At 36.9% G+C, this 23,525-nt stretch overlaps 1 protein-coding gene across 29 annotated transcripts in view; it reads left to right on the top strand.

Moving 5' to 3' along the window:
- Positions 1-23,525, top strand: part of TBC1D5 (TBC1 domain family member 5) — a 543,840-nt gene that overhangs the window by 306,510 nt on the left and 213,805 nt on the right. For all 29 annotated transcript variants that reach the window (XR_014825087.1, XR_014825088.1, XR_014825086.1 and 26 more), the window contains 4 exons: positions 12,775-12,877; positions 20,994-21,082; positions 22,590-22,640; positions 22,738-22,807. Coding sequence is in view for 23 of the 29 variants with exons in the window: in XM_021069679.2 (XP_020925338.2) it covers positions 12,775-12,877; positions 20,994-21,082; positions 22,590-22,640; positions 22,738-22,807 (313 nt within the window). In the remaining 6 variants the exon portion in view is untranslated. The remainder of the gene's footprint in view (positions 1-12,774; positions 12,878-20,993; positions 21,083-22,589; positions 22,641-22,737; positions 22,808-23,525) is intronic.

The following is a 23,525-nucleotide window of genomic DNA, read 5'->3' as shown; positions in this document are numbered from 1 at the left end:
ATTGTCTCTTGGGCATGCTGGTTGCTGTCCTCAATTTCTGGTCCTCATGTTTCTGGTTATTGTAGAGTTATTGCAGTTAGCACTTCAGGCAGCTTACTCCTCATTTAATTTCATTCTGTCCCACTTTAATCTCCATGGCATGATAAGATCTTTAAAGATGCAGCTTTCTCATTTGATGCTTCCTTTTGTTTATAGTTCTTGTATGGGCCAAGCTTTAGATATAATGTATTGAAGAAAATTTTGTTTCCTCGTTTTTTTTTTTAATCATATCATTTGATATTTTGTGGATTCATTAATAATTATTAAGATTTTCTCTTTAAAACCATCGATGTGTGCTGTCCAGGTTGGGAACCACTAGGCACCTGTGACTTTTAAATTTAAATTAATTTAGATTAAATAAAATAAGTCTTCATAAGCACATCTCAAGTACTGATGCTACTGTATAGGGTAGCTCAGATGTAAAACGTTTCTATCATTCTAGGAAATTCTGTTGGACAGTGCTTTGTTAATAATTCTTTGTTATATTTTTGTGTAGTATATGATAGGAATGTTTGCTTTTTATTTTTTGTTCATAGTGAACTTTCAGATATGATCATACTTAATATTTACATTTATTTTCTTTCTCTGCCCTTAAGAAACTTCCACGACTTTTCATAGTATAGAAGTCTTATCTGAGTTTTTGGTCAAATTTAGTTATTATGTTACATTGTCCTGGGAAACTTGAAATTAGACTGCTTAGAAATTGTTTTCTATATTAAGATCATACAAAAATGATTTTACATCGTTAACTTGTTGATTTTATTTTTTCTTATTTAAAGTCCATCTTCTCCATAGTTCCTGTTTGGGGGGAAATACTGCAGGTTCCCTAGTTCAGTGTTGATTGTCACACTTAATTTAACAAAGTTCAAATATCCCAAATGCTGGTATCTTTTATACAGTTTCCTCCAAGCCCCCCCCTTTTTTTTTCTTAGATAAAAATCAAATTCCTCAGGGAAAGAAGATTTTACAGGCAATTTCAGAGCAGAATTGATTTGGGTGTGTGTTAATGCAGACAATCTGCCCAGTGTTAAAATGTTAAAGAGAAAAAAAACCACACAAGCTGCCATGTTCGTGTGATCACACCAAAATAGCAGCTTGTATTTATATTTTCAGTCTCCTCGAGGTGGACTGCAGGCACACATGAATGGGTGGCTGTACTTGGTGTTGTGTTGTGATTTTATTTGATGCAGGCAGAGCACACGCTTGTGCATGCGCGACCAGCCTCGCATATGCACTTGTTCACAGCCGCGAAAGCGAAAACTACAACACAAGCCGCTCTCTGCGAGTTGTCGGCAACCCGTGTGTGTGTTTCTTAAATATTAAAGAGGGGGAGAAACAGATTTTCAGGAATAGAAGAAACAATTCTTCTGTCAAATGGCCTGTAGTCCTTCCTCATTTGACAACATTTAAGGTAAAAACCAAATATTTGCTTCTTATGGTTACAGATACATGCATATATATATATTATATATATAATATATATATATTTAGAAATATGTATTTTCCTGCACTGCTCATGTCTTTAAAGTGGATTTTTCTCATTTCTGTTCCATTTAAGCATGCAAATTCTTACCATACATTTGTTCCAATTTATGGGATATTTTTAAACTTTAAAGAAATTGTATAGTCTTTGAGTGAAAATATAGGTGTATTTGCTGCAGTTGTGGTGCTTTGCTTAGCATCCTGGCCCTTCAAGTCTTTGGAGTTTGGGAGCAGTAGTCCGTGTAGTGGAAGCACAGTGCTATCACCCTGGGCTGCTGGCCAGAAGGGTTTTTGCTTTTGATATCCTCCTTGTGAATTAAGCCACATTTTTTTAGCACTATTTATAGTTGTGGGTTTACATATCGATTATGAGAAAGTTACTAAGTAAAGTCTGGTGGGTGGTGAAGCAATACCTTATCCTGAAATATTCCTGATAGGCCTGGCCTGTTCAGCAGTTTAACAGTATTTCCAGAACTTTCATGCAGATTTTGAATTGAAGCCACTTAAGTACTTCAAGGGTAAATGCTTTAAATTGCTTTAAAATTTTTCCTTAATTGTTGAAATACTGCAAAATAAAGTACATATTTTCAGTGACAGTTTTGCACTTAAGTGCATATTTTTTTATCTACTTATATATATTTTCACATTTACGGTATCAGTAGAAAGTTTTGTGTTTTTTGAGACAAGGAAGCAGTGGCGTAGAGGGCATGCTGTGTAATTCAGGGCTTTAGAAATCCCAGAAGAACCTTTGATGCAAATCTGTACTTAGATGGGGGCAGATACCAGCTCCTGAAACTCCAGCTCTACCTACCTTCTCCCCACTGTGCATTTTTTGGATATTTCCTGTCATCCTAACCCTTCTGCTTCATCATCTCACCTGTAGGGTGATTTCAAACACCCACCTTCCATGTTAGAGTCTTGGAGATTTTTTTCCTATCTTCTTAGGGTGGATCCTATCATTGTCATCACAACCAGTTCCGACTTCTCTTTGCCTTTTAAGAATCAGTGTTCACCTCTAGTTTATGGCCTGTGAAGGCTATATATTGCTCTTATCTTCACTAATTGCAAAAAAACAATGGTAGCAAAACCGTGGTCTGGCCTTCTCACCTCCAGTCCCTAGTTTGTGATTTAACTTTCATCTTCCATTTGTTTGTAGGTTTGTAGATTTAATTATTCATTTAACAAATCCTCCCGGTGAGAGCAGTTCCCCTGTGTTCCCTTATTGTGCAGCTCTCTGCTCACATGCCCCTTTTCAAAAAGTGTTTTGCTCTGTCAGTTAAAAGGAAAAATAAAAATAAAAAAAATACTACTTGAGAAATTGCTATATACCCAGCTACTATTCTAAAGGCCGAGAATCTTGATAAAATAGTGCCTATTTGAGTGTGAAGAAAAGGGACCCCTCCTACACTGTTGGTAGGAATGTAAATTGGTGCAGCCACTATGGAAGTCAGTATGGGGGTTCCTCAAAAATATAAAAACAGAGTTGCGATATGATCCAGCAGTCCCACTCCTGGGCATATACTAGACAAAACTCTAATTTGAGAGATACATGCACCCCTATGTTCATAACAGCACTTGCAGGTATCAAAGCCTGTGTAAGTTTACCTGTTGCCACATAATATATACCACCAACCAAAATGTAATGACTTGGAACAATAATCATGTATTTCATAGTTGCTGGATATAAGGAGTTTTGGAGCAGCTAAGGTTCTGGCTCAGAAGACGCTCCTGAGCTTGCAGTCAGGTGTCAGCTGAGGAGGCTTGATTCAGGCTGAGGAACCCATGGTGGTTTCTCCACATGTGGATGTCTCCATGGTGTTGCTTAAGTATCTTTTCTACATAGGAGTCTTCCCCCAAGTAAACAATCCGAGAAGGGAGGGAGGTGTGTTAAAGATTGGCAGATGTATTTTTAAAACCATCACAATCTGGAGTTCCCGGATTGTGGCTCAGCAAGTGAAGAACCCGACATAGTCTCTACAAGGATACAGGTTTGATCCTTGGCCTAGCTCAGTGGATTAAAGATCCAGGGTTGCCGCAAGCTGCAGTGTAGGTCATAGATGCAGTTGGGATCTGGCATTGCTGTGGCATTAGGCCTGCACTGTAGCTCGGATTCAACCCCTCACCTGGAACGTCCATATGCTACAGGTGGGGCCATTAAAAAGAAGAAAACAAAGCACTGCAATCCATATGTCCCGATGACCTTTTCCATCCCATCCAGCTGGCAGGGGAAATGTGGGTGCGGAATGGGGTGGTCCCCTGTCACGACCACTCTCACCCCATGGGCTAGTGCTCACCTGGCCTCAGTTAACTGAAGAGGAAGCTGGAGAGTGTAGTCCAGCTGTGTGCCTGGAAAGAAGGGGAAGCAGATTTGGTGCATGGTGAAAACATCAACCAAAGTAGGGGGTGTAGGAATAAAAAGAGTCAGTTTGCCTCCTTTCATTCTATATCAAATTGTTTCTCTATGAGTTTTGCTTGATTTTCTCAGTTTTTCTTTAATAAAACAATAAACCAGAGTAAGGTATTACAGTTATTTTGGTGTTTAATAGTATTCTAGGGAATTTTCATCCGCTCATTCGAAACTTTTGATGAATGCTTGTTGTGAAATTCCATCCTTGAAGTGTGGACAAGGCATCAGTTATTGTTCCTCCAAGTCCTTCTGTGCTTCTCCTTCCTACTGCCTGCTGTAAACCTTCACCAGGGGCTTTATTTTTACCCTTGAGGCATCTTATTGAATACTTGTATCTTCAGTAATTCATCTGGGCCCAATGCTTTGTCTGCTTTAATACTCTAATTACCTAATTATGTACTGTAATGCCATGACAAAGCCCTTTGTCATTTCACTCTTTGCTTAACCCTTTTCTTGCTTACGGAATATTCTTACTGTCTCTCTGTTGTCTGAGGGACTCTTCATCATAGGCAGCCCAGATATTTGCCTTGCTTCCCTCTGCTGTCTCTCTGTTTTATGAGAGACCATGATCCTGCTGAAGGTCTTTCCCATTAGATCCCATCAGGCCCCTGGGTTCCTGGTTATTCAGGCTCTGAAGCTGATGTTCAGGTGTCCTTCATCCTTACTTCCTGACCCATTCCTATACTGCAGTCACATGAGAAGATATGCAAAAGGCTAATAGAATGCTCTGGTTGTCATAAACTACTTCTTTTGGAGGGGCGGGGCACACCTGTGGTGTATGGAAGTTCCCAGGCTAGGGGACCGATTGTAGCTGTAGCTGCTGGCCTGCATCACAGCCATAGCAACGCAGGATCCGAGCCACCTCTGCAATCTACACCACAGCTCATGGCAACGCTGGATCCTTAACTCACTGAGCAGGGCCAGGGATTGAACTTGGGTCCTCATGGATACTAACTAGTTGGGTTCATAACCCCCTGAGCCACAACAGGAACTCCCAGTCATAAACTACTTTTGTGACAAAATTAGTGCCATTTATCATTCATAGATCTTATGATGGTAAGTTAAGATGTCCGCAAGGGTCCATGAAGAAGAGTAATGGAAGTTAGCAATGGTTTTCAAAATTATAGTGATTTGTACTTCAGGATAACTAAAAATTGATGAGGGTAAATTTTTCTTTATATATGTATTTTGGATAATAATGGAAGGAAAAATGATAGAATTGCAGTTTACCATTTTACACCGTCTAAATGCATTAATACATCTAGACAGTGGCCATCGGTCATCATGAATAGAGACATAAGCTAAAAATATAAGCCTCCTGATGGAAGTACATAGCACCATCTGTGCCCACTCTCTATTGCTGCATTGTAAACCACCCCAAAGCTTGAAAGAACAACAGAATTAATTTTGTTGATGAATCTAAACCTTGGGTAGGGCTCAGCAGGCAGTTTGTCTCTCTTACACATGGTGTTGGCAAAGCCAGGTAGGAAGTTAAGGACTGGAATCATCTGAAGGCATGTTCCCTCCCTACCTGGCTATTGAAGCTGGCTCTCTGCAGAGACCTTCTTTGGAGCTGTGGCTGGAACAGCTTCCTGTGTCCTCGCTTGTAGCTGCTTGCCTTCCTAACATCATGATGTCTGAGTTCCATGGACGTGTCCAGGCAGAGAAGCAGACAGAAGTTGTGTCCCAGCATTTTCTTTGTGAGAAGCTAGTCACTAAAGAGAGTAGATCTTCGGCGGGAGGGAAGTTAAACCCCTCTACGTTTGCATGGGAGGAGTGCCAAAGAATTCATTAATTCATCCAAAAGCCACCACACTACTCATGAAAGACTTTGTTCAAAGTTGAACCTGAATCTGATGAAGCCTCTAGACCTACCTACCAGTTTATAGGAAATACAGAGGGTAGAGGAATGTGTTAAATGACAAAAGGGAGGAATAATAAGTAAAATTCAGAATTTGGTTTCTTTAACAGATACATTGTGAGGAGAGGGAGAGAAAGAGGAAGGAAAGGAGGGAGGAAGGACAAGTCTATGGAGTAGAAAAGTCTTATGAGATATATCAACAAATTGCCATGTATGGACACTTTTTAAATCTTTATTTAAACAGACTGAAACTTTTTTAGGGAAATTTGAACACTGCCTGGATATTTGATTTAATCGATAAATTATTTGTATTTGTTATAGTGTTAAAATAGTACTACGATTATGTTTTTTAGAGTCTTTTAGCAATACACACTGTACTATTATAGACATAGTGATGTCTCAGTTTTGTTTCAAAATGCAGCATGGAGGGAAGAGTATATATAAAACAAAAATTGATTAAAGATGAAGCTGGAGAGGCAGATATATTGGGGTTCAGTCTACTGTCATTTCCTTTTAAATGTTTGCATTTTCTATTAGGAAAGATTTTTAAAACATTTGACATAATCCAACATCAATTTATGATAAATACTCTTATCAAAGTGGGTAGAGAAGGAACATATCTTAACATAAAGCCATTTGTGACAGTCCCACAGCCAAGATAATACTCAATGGGGAAAAGCTAAAAGCCTTCCCACTAAAATCTGGACAAGGATGCCCACTCTCACCACTTTCATTTAGCATAGTATTGGAAGTCCTAGCCACGGTAATCAGACAAACAAAAGAAGTAAAAGATAGCCAAGAGGTAAAATTGTCACTATATGTAAATGATATGATACTACATATAGAAAACCCTAAGGATTCCACACAAAAACTATTCAAACTGATCAATGAATTCATCACAGTAGCAGAATACAAGATTAACATTCAGAAATCGGTTGCAAATCTGTATACTAACAGAACTGAGTATTTATTGTTATGAAATATTAGAAAAGGAATATAAAAATACAATGCTTTTTAAAATCGCACACCCCAAAATTAAATACCTAGGAATAAACCTGACTAAGGAGGTGAAAGACTTATGTGCTGAGAGCTGTAAAACATTAATCAAGGAAATTGAAGAGGATTCAAAGAAATGGAAAGATATTTCTGGATTGGAAGAATTAGTATCATTAAAATGACCATACTACCCAAAACAATCTACAGATTTAATGCAATCCATATCAAATTACCCATGACCTTTTTCACAGACCCAGAACAAATTATCTGAAAATTTATCTGGAACCACAAAAGACCTGGAGTTGCCAAAGCAATCCTGAGGAAGAAAAACCAAGCAGAAGTCGTAACTCCCAGACTTCAGACAATACTAAAAGCTACAATAGACAAGATTGTGTGGTAGTGGTGCTGGGAACACTGGACAGCTGCATGTAAATCAGTGAAACTAGAACACACCCTCACACCATGCACAAAAATAAAATCTCTTAAAGACTTATACATAAGACAAGACACCATCAAACTCCTAGAAGAGAGCATAAGCAAAACATTCTCTGAATCAACTGTACAAATGTTTTCTTAGGTTGGTGGCCCAAGGCAATAAAAATAAAAATAAAAATAAACCAATTGGACCCAACCAAATGTACAAGTTTTTGCACAGCAAAGGAAACCATTAAAAAAAAAAAATAGTAGAAGACAACCTATGGAATTTGAGAAAATAGTTGCAAATGATGCAACCAACAAGGGCTTAATCTCCAAAATATACAATCAACTCATAGAAATAGCAAAAAAAAAAAAAAAAAAAAAAAAAAACCCAATAGCTCAATTGAAAAATGGGCAAAAGACCTAAATATACATTCCTCCAAAGAAAACATACAGATGGCCAACAGGCATATGAAAAGATTGCTCAGTATCACTAATTATTAGAGAAATGGAAATCAGAACTACAATGAAGTACCGCCTTACGCTGGTCAGAATGGCTATCATCAGTAAGACCACAATTAACAAATGCTGAATAAGGTGTGGAGAAAAGGGAAATCTCCTACACTGTTGGTGGGAATGTAAATTGGTATAGCCACTATGGAAAACGGTTTGGAAGTACCTCAGAAAATTAAATGTAGAACTACCATATGATCCAGCAGTCCCACTCCTGGGTATACATCCAGAGGAAACTTCCATTGAAAAAGATACATGCACCCCTATGTTCATTGCAGCACTATTCACAATAGCTAAGGCATGGAAACAACTTAAATGTCCATCAACTGATAAATGGATTAAGAAAATGTGGTACATATACACAATGGAATACTACTCAGCCATAAAAAAGAGTAAGATAATACCATTTGCGGCAACATGGATGGATCTACAGATTCTCGTACTAAGTGAAGTAAGTCAGAAAGAGAAAGATACCATATGATATCACTTACATGTGAAATCTAAAATATGGCACATATAAACTTATCTACAGAGTAGAAACAGACTCATAAACTTGGAGAACAGACTTGTGGTTGCCAAGGGAGAGGGGTTGGGAGTGGGATGGACTGGGAGTTCAAGGTTGATAGATGCAGAGTGTTACATTTAGAATGAATAGACAATGAGGTCCTGCTGTATACCACAGGGAATTATGACCAGTCACTTGTGATGGAACATGATGAAAGATAATATGAGAAAGAGAGTGTGTATATATGTATGACTGGGTCATTTTGCTGTACAGCAGAAAATGACGGAACAATGTAAATCAACTATAATAAAAATTTTAAAAGATACTGAATATCAAAAAGATTTTTAAAAACTTACGATCAAACCTTTATTGCCTAGGGGTATGGGGTTATTTCAACATACAGACCAAAGCCCTTGCCAAATTTTATATCTCTTGATATTGGTTTGCAGTATGTAAAATTTGTCTGTTTAGTACCTTGACACATCTTGAGGAGGAAACTGCTATATTTTAAATAGTGATCAATTAAGTTAAAACTGAATTATCACTTTTTTTCCATCAAGTAAAAATCTTAGATGGTATTAGTTTAAATCACATCATGGAGTACTTTAATATTATTTTCTCTTTGCCTTTTATCTCTGTCAGAGTTTCATCCTCATCTCTTCACCATCTATCTCCACTTTCACTTTTGGTCAAATGTAGAAGTTATATCTCTCGGACTTTGATTTTCTAATAATAATGAAATTTATTTTCAGTTCCTGTTTATTATAATTATTTTCTCCCTTTACTTTCCTATCAGATCATTTGGCTTGAACGAATCAAACATTTCTAATTTCAATTCTCAATTCTCATCTTTAATGAATTTACTGCCATTTCTCCTTTATACGTGAAGTTGTAGATTCCCTATTGATTTTTCAAAATCTTAACAATTGTTGACTCCAGTCTATATTCTATAATTTTTGTTATTGTTCCTAGAGCAGATTTACTTTTCCAATGATATTTGATTCAGACTAATGTTCAACAGCAGATATCAGGGAGGCTATTTTGAAACTTAAAATATATTACCAAAAGCTGATTATCACTATTCCTAGAAAAGCTCACTATTTTTCCCCCTTTTTATTTCTGATTCCTTTAGATGGAATGCCTTCTCATTTGAAGCCTGGTAATAGGACAATCAAGTATTTGTTGTAGGAAATAATGTTATTATTCAAATATATTCATCAACCTTATGATCTAGTTTCTTCTATGTAACTCTAAAACTCATGGGATTTTATATAAATGCTCATTTATCCCTGACTCGTTTATCAATAATTAGCAAAGCATTTGGGAAGTACTGCTATCCTGCTAACTGTCCAGGTACATTGGAGCAGGCATTAATCTCTCTGCTTCAGTTCTTCCTACCTCTTACCTTCTGAGCTGGACTCTTTCAGCTTGAAACTTCTCTGAATGTCAGTTCTTTCTCCAACTTCTTGAGGATAGCATAAACTTTTGTCTCATTTTCAGAACTCTTCTGAAATCTTTTCCACCTTGTTTGATGCTATAGATTCTTCATCAGAATTTAGAGAACAAGTCACAGTTTTCTAAAATGGAAGATAGCATGAAACTTCACAAGTTGGCACTTCAGTATTGTAGAACAGAATGGTAGATGGTGTGCTATTGCATAGACATTCTGTGTCTGCCTAATACGCATTTTCAGTTGATTGGGTATTTGCTGAAAGTGGGTAATTTAAATTATATACCTGCAATTTAATTCTTGGAGATTTCTAGTTTATAATCTTGCAAGTGGTTAGTATGCATTTAAATGAAACTATGAATTGGCGTGTGATGTAATTTACAATTTTAGTAATTAAATATTAAACTCTTACTATATAGTTCATGGATATGTGTTACAAATTGAATGTAGTTTTTAGTACTTTCTTCCATAATCCGTTCAAATTGTGACAGCTACAGAGAATGTGGTGGTGCCAGTGGGCATCGACAATTTCCAAAGCACAGTTAAGGAAGGAGACACACAGCGTTGTTCAGCTGGTGATTTGTCCAAATCCTGAGACAGGAAACCTACTTCAAGACAGTGCTAGGTTTAAGCCATCTGATCAGGAAGGAGAGCAAGCAGTTTTACCTTCAAAGTATTCTTCTTTCTTGTTTTACTTTAACAGATAAATCTAAAGAAATTCCTCTTTGGCAATTTATTTTATTAACTAGTTACCTGACTTTCATCCTGATTACTCTGATTTGGGATATTTGACTTTCTAAAGGCTTGAGCAAATTTCTTTTGTCCCAGACAAGTTATTTAACACGTTTTTGTGTTTCTTCCCTACTTCAGTGCACTTGACATCTTTCTGGAACTTCTTTGGCTTCTATGATATATTTATTATTCCTGCTCTGAATCTACTTTCAGGTAATTTTTCTCTTCTTTAGGAGCTAAGGTCACTTGTGCCTAGTCAAACTTCTAAGCCTGAGCTTGGACTGCCTGGAGGGTCATCACATTAAGATTTATGCATGGATGTAAGATTACCCCATGGACTGTTTATTACTGGCCCCCCCAAAGAGAGGCTTCTAGAGAAGACGTCAGATCTAAGGGAAATTTCAAGCAAAAGTCAAATGAACAGATGAAATTGAAATAGGCTTTAGTTTATTATAAAAATTAGGACCAGAAAAGAGGCACTTCACACACCACTAGTGTAATTTACTCAGGATCCCAGCCTGAACTGGAAAGAGTTTTGCAACTCCCACAGGGAGCCCAAAGAGGATCAGAATGAAGCATAAAATGGCCGAGGTCTCCAGAAACATTAAACAGTAAACCATCATAATAGGAAGTAAAACAACCATTACTGCTGCTCTTGATGAGACTCATGGAATATTTTTCTGTTTTTGTAATGCCCCGTGCCTCCATGCTCTGCAGTCTCACATATTCCCTTGTTTTCTGGTTCCAAAGCCACCTAATTCACACCTTTATCACCTAAGGTACCAATACTGGAAGACTAACACTAACCTCTGTTCCTGAACATCTACTGCTCACCAGGCGCTATTCTTGGTGCTTTCACATTGTCACAAGATCAGTATTATTATCCCTACTTAATAGATGAGGCTGTTAAGCAACCATTTACTCAAGCTAGCAGTTATGCAGCAGGAATTTGAACACAGGCTCTTCTGCTCAGGTTTGTGATTTTTCCATTTCACCTCAGTATAATGTCCTCTTATCTCCTTTCTGTAATCTCTCCTTTTGGAAGCTTAGTCCCACTTAAAGTTACTCAAATGCTATTTCCTTTGATCCCTGTTTCAGAAATATAGAGTTGCTTTTCCTTGATTGTAAATACTGAATTCGAAGTTCTTTCCACACCTGCCCACATTTTCTTCTATGCTTTTGTCCTGCTCCCAAGTGGCAGTACTTCATGGAAGTACTTTTCTTTAGCACTACTAATATGCTCTGCAGTTGGAATATTCATTTGCATTACTGATACCATGGAATACCCATTGCTTTCTATGCCTTTGTGTCTTTCCTTTTGGTTACCTTTCCCACAGATGTTCTATGTAACTCCTCCCCTAAAAATTCTTGTTCAAACCTTTTGTGATTGAACCCTTTTGATTGCTTGTTTCTGGATGGCATTCCCTCTTATAGGGCCATCCCTCAGTATTCATGGGGGATTGGTTCTAGGATCCTTGCAGCTACCAAAATCCATGGATGCTCAACTCTCTTGTATAAAATAAAATAATATTCTCATAAAATCTATGCAAATCCTCCTGTATACTTTAAGTCATCTCTGGACTTCTTATAATACCTAATACAGTGCAAATGCTATGTAAATAGTTGCTGGTATGCCGGCAAATTCAAGTTTTGTGTTTTGGAATTTCTTTTCCCCAAACATTTTGATCCATGGTAGGTTGAATCTGCAGATGCCAACCTCATGGATCCACAGGGCTGACAATATATTCCTTGTGTACTGTGTTGCTTTGAATTTATTCTTTGGGTTATTGCAATTAGATATTCTTGTGTTATAAACACAATAGGTGGATACTCTGCCCTTTTTAAAATTTCACATTACTTCAAAGCACCTGATATAATTCTTGATCCAGCGATCATTTAAGCAATACTAACTCGTTCCAATTGAAGTCTGTTTTAATCAGATAAAACTAATGGTGTTGTCATGTATTTTTAAATCCTGATATTTGCATTAAAAAGAATAATGAGTTTTTTTTTTTTAATTTGGTACTTATAAAATCACATTATACCAAATGGGGTAAAACAAAGAAATCCCCATCAAGTGCATAAGCTATGATTCCTTTTTCTTAAAAACTCTTACATTTATCATGCTGTGACCTTAAGCATATGAAGATGTTTGAAATATTTGGATGTTGAATGGTTCGTTTCCCTCTGTGATACGTTTTCTCACCTTTTTTTCTTAAATATATCAGTCCCATCAATGGCATAAGTTGCATGGCAAATACAGACTTGTACTAAAACCTAAAACAGCCCTCGGCACCTCTGTGAAATGAGAGTTTGAGGGTAATTCTTGGAACTGTGCTAATCAATTTCAATCCTGTGTTTTCTTTTTTCAGGTTTCCTGAAATGCAGTTTTTCCAACAAGAAAATGTGAGAAAAATTCTTACAGATGTTCTTTTCTGTTATGCTAGAGAGAACGAGCAGTTGCTTTATAAACAGGTAATGAAAATATCGTACAGGTGGCATCCATTGACTCAGAATTTTCTATACAGCTTGACAAATGATAGAGCAATAATGTAGCCTTTATTGTATCCAAAGTTGTATCATAATAGTAAAGCAATCAAAGAGCTGCCTGTCAGCTGCATGGTGAGAAAAGTAAGCTCATTGATGCACATATGCTTCTTCCTTATTATAAGACATTCCACGAAATTGTCTTCTATAAGGCATTCAATCTTTTCTTTCAACTTTTGGGAGTTTGTTTATAAACAGCATCTTTGAAGGCAATCTAGCAATAAAACTTTTCAGAGTTGTATATATAAATATTGTTTCTAAGTACAGCATTTATAAATATTTGACATGCTATGTAGAAAATAATCAAATGTCCTTTTACTCTTTAAAATTTACCGGTAATGTAACTTCAGAAAGTTGTTTTAAACTTTCTGAAATTTATATGGTATTCTTTGTGATCTTGATTTTTGAGTCATCTGGTTGTTAAAGAAGATTATTGGATTATGTTTATTCTTTTTGAAATGTAAATTATTTCTTTAGTATATAAAGAACTAGCTAGGTCTCTACTTAAGCTTATGGTGTTCCAGTAAAATACACAAAAGTTAGTTTCTTTTTTTTCTTTTCTTTTTAGGGCCATACCTGCAGCATATGGAAGTTCCCAGGCTAGGGGTTGAACTGGAGCTGCAGCTGCCAGCCTGTGCCACAGCCATAGCAACGTGGGATCCGAGCTGTGTCTGCAACCTACACCACAGCTTATGGCAACACCAGATCCTTAATCCACTGAACGAGGCCAGGGATTGAACCTGCATCCTCGTGAATATTAGTCGGATTCTTAAACCCCTGAGCCATGATGGGAACTCTGAGTAATGCGTCTTTATATTAATTACATGGTGATAATTAGCTTTTAGAATGGGAAATGGAAACAATATATTCTATTCATAATGGCAAACCAAACTATAAAATGTCTAGAAATAAATTTAACAATATTGGAACAAAAGCTATATGGAGAAAACTATGAATGTTATTGAAGGATATAAAGCAAGAATTAAATAAATAGAAAAGTGATAGCACGTGGTGGTGAGACAATAAATAAAAATATTAATTCTTCCCAAATTGATATATAAATATGTTATCATTCCAATGATAATCTAAGTGAGAGATAGGATTTGTAAAAAAAACAAAACAAAACTGAACAGTTATCTTAAATGTAGTACCAAAAGGGTTTACAGTAGTTTTTTTTTTTTTGTCTTTCTTGTTGCTATTTTTTGGGCCGCTCCCGTGGCATATGGAGGTTCCCAGGCCAGGGGTTGAATCAGAGCTGTAGCCACCGGCCTACGCCAGAGCCACAGCAACGCAGGATCCGAGCCGCGTCTGCAACCTACACCACAGCTCACGGCAACGCCAGATCGTTAACCCACTGAGCAAGGGCAGGGACCGAACCCGCAACCTCATGGTTCCTAGTCGGATTCGTTAACCACTGTGCCACGACGGGAACTCCGGTTTACAGTAGTTTTAATGGCGATGATCTACCTAGTGGTTAAGAGCACTGGGTCTAGATTCAAATCCTTTTCTTTCTTTTCCTTCAGCTCCATCATTTTGGTTTATGAGGGCAGTAATAGTACTGGCTTTGTAGAATTAAAAGCATGTAGTGCTCACCAAGAGTTTATGTTGGTAGTTGTGATCATTATTACTATAGTTGTTATTAAATATATAGGAGATGGAGTTCCCATCGTGGCGCAGTGGTTAACGAATCGGACTAGGAACCGTGAGGTTGCGGGTTCGATCCCTGCCCTTGCTCAGTGAGTTAAAGATCCGGCGTTGCCACGAGCTGTGGTGTAGGTCGCAGACGCGGCTCGGATCTCAAGTTGCTGTGGCTCAGGCGTAGGGTGGCAGCTACAGCTCCGATTCGACCCCTAGTCTGGGAACCTCCATATGCCGAGGGAGCTGCCCAGGAAATGGCAAAAAGACAAAAAAAAAAAAAAAAAAGAGAGAGAGAATGGAGTTGCCACAGAATTTAGGGGAATGGGGAATGGCACAGGGAGATATGAAAACTGTTATAAATATTCTATTATCAAACCAATGTGACATTAGTATGGGAATTGAGAAATAGATCAGTGAAACAAACTAAGAACAGGTCCAATTATAAATGAAATCTTTTTTTTTTTTTTTTTTTTTTATTTTCCCACTGTACAGCAAGGGGGTCAGGTCATCCTTAGATGTATACATTGCAGTTACAGTTTTTTCCCCCACCCTTTCTTCTGTTGCGACATGAGTATCTAGACATAGTTCTCAATGCTATTCAGCAGGATCTCCTTGTAAATCTATTCTAGGTTGTGTCTGATAAGCCCAAGCTCCCGATCCCTCCCACTCCCTCCCCCTCCCATCAGGCAGCCACAAGTCTCTTCTCCAAGTCCATGATTTTCTTTTCTGAGGAGATGTTCATTTGTGCTGGATATTAGATTCCAGTTATAAGTGATATCATATGGTATTTGTCTTTGTCTTTCTGGCTCATTTCACTCAGGATGAGATTCTCTAGTTCCATCCATGTTGCTGCAAATGGCATTATGTCATTCTTTTTTATGGCTGAGTAGTATTCCATTGTGTATATATACCACTTCTTCCGAATCCAATCATCTGTTGATGGACATTTGGGTTGTTTCCATGTCCTGGCTATTGTGAATAGTGCTGCAATGAACATGCGGGTGCATGCGTCTCTTTTAAGTAGAGCTTTGTCTGGATAGATGCCCAAGAGTGGGATTGCGGGGTCATATGGAAGTTCTATGTATAGATTTCTAAGGTATCTCCAAACTGTTCTCCATAGTGGCTGTACCAGTTTACATTCCCACCAGCAGTGCAGGAGGGTTCCCTTTTCTCCACAGCCCCTCCAGCACTTGTTATTTGTGGATTTATTAATGATGGCCATTCTGACTGGTGTGAGGTGGTATCTCATGGTAGTTTTGATTTGCATTTCTCTTATAATCAGCGATGTTGAGCATTTTTTCATGTGTTTGTTGGCCATCTGTATATCTTCCTTGGAGAACAGTCTATTCAGGTCTTTTGCCCATTTTTCCATTGATTGATTGGCTTTTTTGCTGTTGAGTTGTATAAGTTGCTTGTATATTCTAGAGATTAAGCCCTTGTCAGTTGCATCATTTGAAACTAATAAATGAAATCTTAATATAAGATAGGACATTTTCATTCAATGGAAAAGGATATTGATTTGGCATATTTCGCTTTCCATCTAGAAATAAGATTAAATTATACCTTTATTGGAGAATGAATTCTAAATGGAGTAAAGATATAATTGTAAAAACTAAAATTACATAAAAAGCCTGGGAAAACATTTAGAATTTTTTTTATAATCTCAAATTAGGAGAGGCCTTCCCAAATAAGACAGGCTATTCAGGTCAGATATAAAGTGCAAAACCCAAAAAATGCCAAAAAGGAGACCGGGAGAAAATAAATTTCAATCAGTGCAGGATTTTTTGGAAACCAAAAATAGAAAATTCCATCTAGAGTGACTTAAAGTCTAAGAATGATATTAACACACCTTGCAAGAAGTCTGGGGGCAGAACGGTTCTGCAGTATTTGTTAGTTCAGTAGCTCAGACTCTTCAGCAGTGATACAGGTTTATTTCTATTTTCCTCTTTTCCTCTTCTCATTGTGTTGGCTTCTGTCATCAAGCCTATTTCCTTGTTGCCCCTTCTCTTTTGAATATTTGGAAATACCTCACAGTAAAAGATTTGATGATAGCAAATCAAGTCAGGATAAAATTATCTCAAGCTATACATTTGTTTCCCTTTTTTCTTTAGAGAAAGAAAAAAACTAGGTTAAGGGAGTCTTATAATAATGGAAACAAGTTCCAGGGACAAGGAACAAAAATGTGGTAATTGCACACTCCACCATTTGTGATGTGTGCAGCCCACTGCATTTGTCAGGAAGACGCAACAGAAATATGGAAGATCAGATTCTTGATAATTTAGACAAAGTCTATCAATTACCAAATAGGAAAGTATTAATGTACTCCTGAGTATCACATTCTAAAACTTAAATTGCTCTCTGTACATGTTAAAAATTCTATAGATTCTTTACATAGAAAGAATCTCTTGTTGTAAAAGGATTGAATATTTAGCCAGATCAAATTAAAGAAAAAACCTTGAGTTTCATCACAAGCTGTTAAAGCTATTATTTTGTACTAGGTGACACCCCGTTTAACATCGACCATATTGTTAATAGTTATGGGATTTTATTGAATTAATGAGACTGTTATCATGTAGTAGAATGTCTTGCTGAGTTAATTGAAACTGCAGAGATTATATAAATGGTATTAATGAACTTTGACTGCCTGATGCCTCAGCTTTAATAAAGACTGCTTGGTGGGCTAAATGAACACAGGCAGATAAAAGAACAGGTTCAATTTTGTGAGCCTACAGGCTGTTGATGAAGAAAACTTTGTTACCTTTATTTTCAACTGGCATGAGTTTGTAGTGCAGTGACTACTAACCATCCAGCAAGGATAAAGGCTGTAAGGAAGTAGAAACACTGATACTATAGATAGAAGCAAAATAGACATTTTAGGAACCAAGAAGTATACTTGACAGTTCATTCTTTTTTTATTATGCTTTGTCAAATTTACAGACTATTGAATTTGTGATTGTTCTTTCCAGACAGTTCTCTTTTCCTTTAAAGATGTCTACTTGCTTGCCATTTGTGATTATTTTTCAGGTTTTACTAGTCTAGAATTGAGAGTAAAACCAACAATCTCTTCTAAGTCTTATTTGAGAAAATTATCCCTAGTTTAGTGGGAAGACAACCCTGAATTTTTAAAAGGTTGTCTTGATGGTATTTAGGGGACTCTTAATGCCCATTGTACAAAAAGCTCCCTTATTTATTGATGGGAAATATTAGCATGTGATTCAGTATTCTTCTTGTTCATTTTTCATCATATTGTAGTTCAGCTTTTACCTGTGTATTGGTAAAATGAAACATCTACCTCTTACTGTATTAAGGAGTAGCTGTTTCATTCACTGTCACTATGTAGTGAGCATCTTTATGAGCTGAGCCTGTAGTAGGAGCTGGGTTTTTCTTTTTCTTTTCTTTTTTGTCTTTTTGCCTTTTCTAGGGCCTCACCTGCGGCATATGGAGGTTCCCAGGCTAGGGGTCCAATCGGAGCTGTAGCTGCTGGCCTACACCAAAGCCACAGCAATGTGGGATCCGAGCCACGTCTGTGACCCACACCACAGCTCACAGTAATGCCGGATCCTTAACCCACTGAGTGAGGCCAGGGATCAAACCCACTACCTCATGGTTCCTAGTCGGATTCGTTAACCACTGAGCCATGATGGGAACTCCGGAGCTGGGTTTTTCTACTTATGTTTTTATGTATGTTTGTATGTACATGTATTTGTATGTGTCATTTTCCCAGTTTATAACTACAGTACTTGTGTTCTCATTTTATTATGATATGTCTCGCTGTCTAGACCACAGGGTCCATAATGGTTAGGAATTTGCTTGATTCATTCCCTTTGGTGTTCCCAGCACATCGTAAGTAGTTAATAGATAATTTTTGGAATAAATGAAGGTGAGTGATACATGAACAAATGGAGAATCCAGAGAGATTGGTGTTGCAGAAACAAGTGGTAAGAGAACATTCAAAGAAAGTGAGAAGATGCATTTAGGCAAGAACTGTTTCTTACCAGCCGTAATTAGTTAGAAGACATATTGCAGGGAAAAGTTCCATTCAGATGATCTCTGCCACCACCACCACCAGAAGCAGCCAAAACCTAGCAATAAACCTAATAAAAACTATGCAGTTGTACACGTTTTTAGATTAGAAACCTGGTGTTCTTAAAAATATGTATTTTCTTCAAGTTAATTTTAATGCAGTGGCAAAAAATGTGAGAAAGTGTTTGTAACAACAATGAGTGAGTTAACATCCTGAATTGGTCAAGAACTGTTACAAATCATCAGGGAAAAGGAAACACATTATTAGGAGAAAATGGGCAATTCATTAAATAAAAATGGCCAATAAAATGTTTGTGCTCAATCTCATTAGCATTTAAATAAGTTAAAATGACCATTTGACTGTGAGTTTTTTTTTTTTTTTGTCTTTTTGCTATTTCTTGGGCCGCTCCCGCGGCATATGGAGGTTCCCAGGCTAGGGGTCGAATCGGAGCTGTAGCCACCGGCCTAGGCCAGAGCCACAGCAACACGGGATCCGAGCCGCGTCTGCGACCTACACCACAGCTCACGGCAACGCCGGATCGTTAACCCACTGAGCAAGGGCAGGGACCGAACCCGCAACCTCATGGTTCCTAGTCGGATTCGTTAACCACTGCGCCACGACGGGAACTCCTGACTGTGAAATTTGATAGGATTTTTAAAAAACTCTGCAGTTACAGGTGAGGATGTAAGAGATGGTGATTTTTGTGCCTTAAAGGAAGGGAATTCTTTCTGAAGGCCAGGTTAGTTGGTTAATTGTATAAATCAGAGACTTTAACAAATGTCTTAACTCGCTTATCCAGAAATTCGGCTCCTACGGACTTTATCCTAAGGAAACTATCAGAAATAAGCAAAAAGATTACCAAAAGGGTATTTGTCACGGTTTTCAATTTTCTTCCTTTCTTTTCTCCTTTGGCTCTTCAATCTTCCTTCCTCTCTTTTTTGTTGTCATTTGCTTTTCTGTAGTTTTTTAAATAATAACAAAACTGTTATTACATTGATGATTAAAGTTATGGCACTTGGTCATTGGAATAATTTGAGTTATAAACCCTCATAATGATTTTAAAACACATTAGCAACACTTAATTCCATTCTTTCTGGGTCTCTAAGTTCTTCTAAGGAATGGTCTTTTCAAAGCTTGTTTAGTAGGAGATGGACAGTGACGTGTGGTGATTTGTCCTAGATCACAAGTATATTGTCAATAGATCATAAATAAATTTTTTTAAATGTCAGTAAGTTCTTTTATTTCAAGTCTAGTGATAACTTATAAATGAACTCTGACACAGTTTACCTTCACGTTACTTTATTATAAGAACTAGCGTCCTGTGCAGTAAATCGCACGGAGCTGCTAGACTGTGCAGAGGGCCGTGTGACTGTTCTTCTGTCACAGGAGGTTTTCTCTCATCCGCCAGCAAACACTTTCTCTCCTTTCTGTTTCCTTACTTATTTCCTGTCAAGGTGGAGTTTTGTCTTGTCTTTTTATCAAAGGTGAGCAAAAGGAAAATCATAATTTACTGACTTTAAGAAAAGGCAGAAAAAAATATAATCTGTTTTCAACTTGTTAAAATATATTTTTGATGCCTAAGTAGGGGAAAATATCTCAACAGGACAAATCACTGATGTGGAATATTTTATTTCCTCACAATAATGGATTAATAATGCATTTTTATAATACTCTATGAAATACTTAGTAATTAATATATCTTTTTGTTTCCGTGCCTGTTCATGTAATCCATAGGTGAACACAATATAAGAAAAAAGAAAGTTGTATTGGTGAAATCGCTAAACAAATTGAAGAGTAAACTCATAGCTTAAGTAGGCAGGAAAAAAAATTATGGCCATCTTCTGATTAAACATGTAGAAAATCCTACTTTAAAAACTTTGTTTTCTACCATACCTGCTTTTATTATCCAGCATTTCCAGCTAGCTGACTTCAGCTCTTCCTAAATCTACAGACATCCTAATTTTGAGCCATTATATAATGAAAACATTGGATGTAATTTCTTAGGTCTACAGTTCTTAGTTGCCCTTCTTACTGCAGATCTTTACACTGTAGCTCATGATTATAATTTGCATAAATGAAATTCATATTTATGAGTACAGATCGTGAAGCAACTGACAGGTGCAAGGTTGTCTACCATGCCAATTTATTATTTGTTGTGCCATTTAAAAGAGAACTGCTCTCCATGTTTTAAAGAAGAATACATGCTGTGGTTGAATTGGAATCAAATTCTAAAAGTAAATAAAATCTCATTTTGTAGCTTTTTATTTCCATACTTTTCTGTATACTGTGGAAATGCTGGTGGTGGGATCAGCTGCAAAAGCTCTTGGCTCAGCTCATTCTGTCCACTAGTGACTGGACACCCCCGCCCCATTGCTGTTCCAGGGCATGCACGAGCTGCTGGCGCCCATAGTCTTCACCCTCCACTGTGACCACCAAGCCTTTCTTCACGCCAGTGAGTCTGCACAACCAAGGCAAGTTTTTATATGAGCGCTCCTTCCATTTTCTCCGTCTGCAATAGTCTTCTTTTACCTCAACATCTTGTACATTGTAGGTATTTTGTAAATTGTAAACATTCGGTTGTGTTTCATGTGGCTGATAGTTAATTCCACTTAATAAATATAATCCCCTTTCAGCAATGGAGCAAATTTGGAGTCATAAATATCTCTGCAAGTCTTAGAGCTGCATCAAAGGAAGACATATAGTTAATGGATCAAGAGGACATTTTTGTTGTAATGGCAAAGTGCTACTGATTGCTCTATTCCTATATACCATCCTCCAGTGATCCGTTCTCTCAAGTGAGAGAACCTTATCCGTGAGATACTATGTCCCCACCAGATTCCACTCAGTTCAGGTCAGATGTAAGAGAACAGTGGCACAAAGAGCCCCCATCTCTAAATAAACAAAAATGGCTTCTCCCGTTTTTGAAATACATTAATTTATTTCCAGCAAATAACATAGTAATTATATTTAAACTAGGCTGATAGAATTTTATTTTCTAACATAAGATATCCTAGCTAGATGGGCCAGAGAAGAATTCAGGAAGCATCTTAGAAGTCAAGAGCTGAGGGATTATAAAACCTAGACAGATAGATATACTCGACAGGCTAGCCCATCTTTATGCAGAAGATAAAAGTAACGTATAGCATCTATCTGTGTGTTTATCTCCACCATCTTTATTGATCAAGTGGTAGCCAATCATCTTGCTGAGCTGTATTAGGGCATTTGTCAAATCAACTTTTGTTTACCGTGTTACAGATTAGTATTTTCTTGTTCCTTGGAGTTTTTCTAATTATACTGAATTTACTGGATCTAACTATAGTAACCATGTCTTTATTGCTGTTGCTTCCCTTATTCTAAAATATGATAAGGATGAAGTTAGTATTGGGATCCTGTTTTCATGCCAGTTTTATCTTTTTAAAAAAATACATATATGCAGAATATGCAGGAAAGTATATATGATGAAAAATAGCTTTTAAAGGATTTAGACATGCTTCTTTAGTTCTTTCAATCCTTTATAAGGTAAAAGCAACAGTAAAATAGATTTGGAAGAGGTGCTCTCACGGGTTAATGGATGTTAAAATATAATAAATGTAGAAGCCATTAAAAGAAAATAATGTTTGATATGGGCTATTTGACCTATTTTTTTGTTTCATTTTGGACAAGTGATAGTCTATAGAGTAATCAGTTTATTCTAGAATAAGCACATTCAAAGGATGTATTGTCACATTTAGCGTTTGTTATCTGGAATAATTAGTTACCTCACTGTGGTATAGGCAGGCGACTAATTTGGTCTTAATCTTTATAGAAAGAAAGGATTTTATTTGTTAATGTAGTTGCTCTTTTTATTAAAAAAGGCTAACTTTTTTTCATTTACACATTATATGAAAGTTGGCTTATGAGTACAGAATCAGACAACCTCTTCATTGCCTTCAATTACAAAAATTTACACATTCTGATTGCTTGTGTTACTTTTTTAAGTGAGGAAATGAAAACTCTCTTGAACCCTGAGTACCTGGAACATGATGCCTAGTAAGTACGAAAACCTTTCTGTTATGTTTATATTTTATGCCATTTTTACTGTAATGAAGGTTTAACATTAGTATTATATTATTTTTCTATTTTTTAGTGCAATGTTCTCACAACTTATGGAAACTGCTGAACCTTGGTTTTCTACTTTTGAGCATGATGGTCAAAAGGTACATTTTCTAATATGGATCTTTTCAATATATTGAGGGAAGAAATGATTTCAGTGAGTAACAAAATATCAGAGAATAAAAGCTATTATTATTACTATAAAAATGAAAAAATAAAAATACCTGTGGAAGTAAGTTTGAACTGGCGATCTCCATCATATATCTAATAATATTGATGGATACACTAAGGTATGGATACACAAAGGTATAAAACATTTCACATAAATAGAAACTTTATATGTTTGTATACTATGTATGACAATATAATTTCCTAAAAATTATTATAAATTTGAATGAAAAGTGCATTTATCTACTTGGTCTGTGCTGTCCTGGTAGGTTACTAGGTGCCACAGTGCATAAACGCTGTATCAGGTTGTTTTATTAATGCATTGCTATTGAATTTATATGTTTAGCATCAATACCATTTATCCTCACTCTCTCCTAGTCTTATTTTTTAACTATGATTTTTATTGTGAAATAATAAACATACCATGACATTTACCTTTTTAAAGTGTAGTATGTTCACAAAATTCCACAAATGTCCCCACTATCTAATTTCGAAACATTTTTAACACCCCAAAAGAAGATCACATACCCATTAGTAGTCATTTCCTGTTTCACCCTTTGGCTTCTGGCCTCACTCATCTATCTCCTATTTTTTGAACTTGCCTTTTCTGGACATTTCATATAAACAGAATCACACAACATGAGACCCTTTGTG

This window comes from Sus scrofa, chromosome 13 (genome assembly GCF_054392235.1).
Source record: "Sus scrofa isolate SSC_HxYL_T2T_F1_AM1 chromosome 13, Sscrofa_HxYL_maternal_Yorkshire_Landrace_v2.0, whole genome shotgun sequence".
In the NCBI taxonomy this organism is placed as follows: Eukaryota; Metazoa; Chordata; class Mammalia; order Artiodactyla; family Suidae; genus Sus; species Sus scrofa.
Note: the sequence above shows the minus strand (reverse complement) of the source record. Positions and strands in the feature narration are given on the sequence as shown.